At 34.1% G+C, this 4,440-nt stretch overlaps 1 protein-coding gene across 1 annotated transcript in view; it reads left to right on the top strand.

Moving 5' to 3' along the window:
* CENPH (centromere protein H) overlaps positions 1 to 4,440 on the top strand; it is a 29,619-nt gene that overhangs the window by 17,037 nt on the left and 8,142 nt on the right. Inside the window, exons 3-5 of the mRNA XM_012664500.1 lie at positions 2,143 to 2,191; positions 2,604 to 2,678; positions 4,218 to 4,299. Coding sequence (XP_012519954.1) covers positions 2,143 to 2,191; positions 2,604 to 2,678; positions 4,218 to 4,299 — 206 coding nt within the window. The remainder of the gene's footprint in view (positions 1 to 2,142; positions 2,192 to 2,603; positions 2,679 to 4,217; positions 4,300 to 4,440) is intronic.

Below are 4,440 nucleotides of genomic sequence, written 5' to 3'. Positions count from 1 at the left end.
GGAAGAAGGTATTTATCTAAAATTGATTCTTCTACCATTTTTTAAAAAAATATTACTGAGACTTCATTGGTCAAAGGATTTTTTTTTTTTTTTTTAACAATAAAGGTATCTATTTTAAGGGTACAATTCGATGAGTTTTATCTGGGAGTGGTGGTGCAAGCCTCTAGTCCCAGCTGCTTGGGAGGCTGAAGCAGGAGGATTGCCTTGAGCTTAGGAGTTGGAGACCAGCCTTGACAACAACGTAGCAAGACCTCATCTCTAAAAAAGTAAAAAACAATTTAATGAGTTTTGACAAATGTATACATGTATAACCACCACCACAAAGTATGATGGTATGATTCTCATCATACCAAAATATTCCTTTGTGCCCCTTCACCATCAGTCCTCACCCTTATCCCCAGCAACCATCAACTTGTTTTCTGTTACTAGAGATTTGTCTTCTAGAGTTGTGTTGTCTAATAGCATATAGCCACTAGCCACATGTGGCTTTTTAAAGCTAATTAAAATTAAATAAAACTTAAAATTAAGTTCTTTAGTTGCATTAGTCACATATCAAATGCTTAACAGCCACATGTGGTTAGTGGCTACCCTATTGGCTAGCATAAACATGAAACATTGCCATCATCACAGAAAGTTCTGGTCTCTTTTCTGTTCCATTAAGGTATTTGTCTATCCTTACTCCCATACTACACTGTCTTGATAACTGTAGCTTTGTAGTAAGTCCTGACATCAGCTGCTAGTAAGTGCTCCAACTATGTTCTCCTTTGTCAAAATTCTTTTGGCGATTTTAGTCCTTTGCATTTCTACATATATTTGAAAATTGACTTGTCAATTTCTACAGAAAAAAAATTTGATAGAATTTTGACTAGGATTTGATTGGGATTTATAGATCCATCAAAACTGTTATGTTAGCAGTACTGATTCTCCTAATACATGTACATGGTATATATACTCATTTCAGTATTAAATGGTATTTAATGAAGAGGTCATACACATATTTTGTTAAATTTATCCTTAAGTATTTCATGCTTTTCAATGTCATTGTTCATAATAATTTTTTTTTTTTTTTTGAGACAGAGTCACTCTGTTGCCCTGCGTAGAGTGCCGTGGCGTCAGCCTAGCTCACAGCAACCTCAAACTCCTGGGCTCAAGCAATCCTTCTGCCTCAGCCTCCCGAGTAGCTGGGACTACAGGCATGCGCCACCATGCCCGGCTAATTTTTTCTATATATTTTTAGTTGTCCGATTAATTTCTTTCTATTTTTAGTAGAGACGAGGTCTCGCTCTTGCTCAGGCTGGTCTCGAACTCCTGAGCTCAAACAATCCGCCCGCCTCAGCCTCCCAGAGTGCTAGGATTACAGGCGTGAGTCACTGCGCCTGGCCAGAATTTTTAAAATTTTAATTTCCAATTGCTTGTTGCTAATATATGGACCTATAATTTACTTTTTGACATTATCTTGTTCATTTTTGACTCCATTATATTTTATATCATTTTAAGACTGTTGTGATCAATATAGTAACCACTAGTTCCATGTGGTATTGAACACTTGAAATGTGGTTAATCCTTTTTGAGGTGGGCTATAGATATATAAAATACAGAAGAAAAGTATGTGAAATATTTCATTAGTAGTTTGAAATTGATTATATGTTGAAATAATATGTTGGATCTATTTAGTTAAATAACTATTAAAATTAATTTCACTTATTTCTCTTCTATAATGTGGAAACAACTTTTTTTTTTTGGTGCCATGACTCAGATATCAGCCGAGAAACAATATTTTAAAGTACATATTTTGTATTCATGGCTATATTATATCTCTTTTGGATGGTGCTATTCTAAAATGTTACTAACTTCAGGCTGGGCATGGTAGCTCACACCTGTAATCCCAGCACTTTGGGAGGCTAAGGTGGGTGAATTGCTTGAGTGAGACCCTGTCTCTACAAAAAAATTTTTTAAAAAATTAGACTGGCATGGTGGCCTATAGTCCCAGCTACTCAGGAGGCTGAGGCAGGACGATCATTTGAGCCCAGGAGTTGGAGGTTACAGTTAGCTATGATTGGGCCACTGCACTCCAGCCTGAGTGACAGAGCAAGACCCTATCTCCAAAAAAAAAAGTTACTAAAAAAAGTTATTTATTTGTAGATGAAGAAAAAACGCCAGAACAAATCATGCAAGACAAGGAAATCGAAGCGTATGTCATATTTTTAAATTTTATTTGTGGTCTTTATTAATATTTAATCATATTTTCTATGTAACACTGTCTTTTTCTTTTCTATTATTTTTCCAAATCATTTGTCATGCATGTATTGGGGAAGTCGTTGATTTGGGGTGGAGACTTACATGTACATGAGTGATCCCACTAGAACTTTCTGGCACCCCCCTTTACAAGATACTGAGCAAACTAGCTCAGGAGGCATGTTTACCAAGTGTGTAAATATATGTCAGTATGTTGCAGAGTGGCCTGAGGAGAAATGCAGACACTTGTAGAATACTTTTATGTAGATGTATTTTAATTATTTTCAAAGGCTTACTTTTATATATTTATTTCAATAATGAGTTTTTCTGATATTGCTGAAATTCTTTTGTTCATGCTTCTTTGATAGTAAAATTGAAGACCTGGAAAATGAAATTGAAGAGGTAAAAATTGCTTTTGAAATGAAAAATCTTGCATTAGACAGGTAATTATTACATTTTAAATATAAGAATTATGAACTGAATGCAAAATGGGTCTGGGCAAGGTGGAGAGAATTTTTTTAACTAGTCTAAATGTATTAGTCAAATGAAATAATGATTAATGGTCACACAAATTTTGAGCCATGAGAGAACAGTTATATTACAGATGTTCTTCAACTTATGCTGGGATGATGTCCCTATAAACCCATCATAAATTGAACATATCATAAGTCCAAAATGCATTTAATACACCTAACCAGAAACAAAAAAGAAAAAAATTGAAAAAATGAAAAAAAATAGGAAAAAGAAAAAAACAAACCAAAAAAAAATACACCTAACCTACCAAACATCATAGCTTAGCCTAGCCTGCCTTAAGCGTGCTCAGAATACTTAACATTAGCCTACAGTTGGGCAAAATTATCTCACACAAAGGCTATTTTATAATGAAGTGTTGAGTATCTCATGTGATGTATTGAATACTGTACTGAAAATGAAAAACAAACTGGTTGTATGGCTACTCAAAGTATAGTTTCTACTGAATGTGTATCACTTTTGCACTATAGTAAAATAGAACCATCATAAATCAGAGACTATAATCATTAATATTTTCATTTAGATAAGTTACATAGGACAGAGTTAATAAGGAAACTTTAATCAAGACAGTAGAAGTGTGAGGTTAAATCCCATTTGGTGTTTGAGAGAATTACATGGATTCATTTATACCAATAACTGTTAACCTGGTAAAAGAATTGTCATTGCGTTTAAATATATTTTTAGTTACAGGTTTCACATTTGTATTTTATAATGCATTCAACAAATATTTGAGTACTTACTGTATTCTAATCCTTGTGCTAAGTGCTGGTTTATAGCTATTAATAAGACGAACCTTGTCTCTTCTGGACATGTGATTTGAATAGTTAAAGCTGTTTCATTTGCTTCTAGCGGTAAGCTTTTTCCTCTCATCTCATATGCTGACTCATTATTTTGATCATATTTTTTAATTAAGCTGACTTTAGAGCTATTAAGATATTTCCTTTTAATGAATCAAATTTTTTATGCATGGCAGAAAGGAAGAAATAACTGTTATTGCTGAGTTAATTACCTTTTTATTATTACTTATTAGCCATTTGAATTTAAAGTAATTTATAACAGGATGTTTTGAAGTTTACAGTCAAGTATGGTTTTGGATTCCCTAAGTCTTTCCATTTCAGGCCATGCTGATCTCTTCAGTGTCTTAATGCTTCCCCTAGCCCTGCATCAAGGTGGATGGCTTAGAAAGCTCGCCCAGCGCCGGGCTAGGTTTCAGGTCCACTTGCCCTCTCATCCTGGCAGTGTACAACCATGTGCAACAGTCATATCCATCTTGGTGTTGCTTCATATTTCTATGATGTATTTTTCAAAGTGTTTCCTGTACAGTACTGTTTAAAAACGTACTTGCATTATACTTAAAGGAAAATCGATCTTTAACTTGTCATGTTTAAAATTCTTTTTAATGTACCATAAATGTTATCCATGTTTTATAATGCAAGCTTTCCCTCTCATAGGATGCGGCTTTCAACTGTACTTAAAAAAAACCTGGAGAAAATTAACATCAAGACTAGGTATGATATTTTTCCCCAAGATTTGGTAAGGATGGGAATAAGAAAGGAGATCTGTATAATGACTTCAGTTTTCTGAAACTTTTTTAACTGTTAATGCCAACCACCTTTATCTGGGAATAAGAAAAGTGATGAAATTTTTGTAGGCTCTCCTCAGAATTATAACAGC

This window comes from Propithecus coquereli, unplaced genomic scaffold (assembly GCF_000956105.1).
Source record: "Propithecus coquereli isolate 6110/MARCELLA unplaced genomic scaffold, Pcoq_1.0 Scaffold9, whole genome shotgun sequence".
In the NCBI taxonomy this organism is placed as follows: Eukaryota; Metazoa; Chordata; class Mammalia; order Primates; family Indriidae; genus Propithecus; species Propithecus coquereli.
This window is presented reverse-complemented; position numbering and strand designations above follow the sequence as displayed.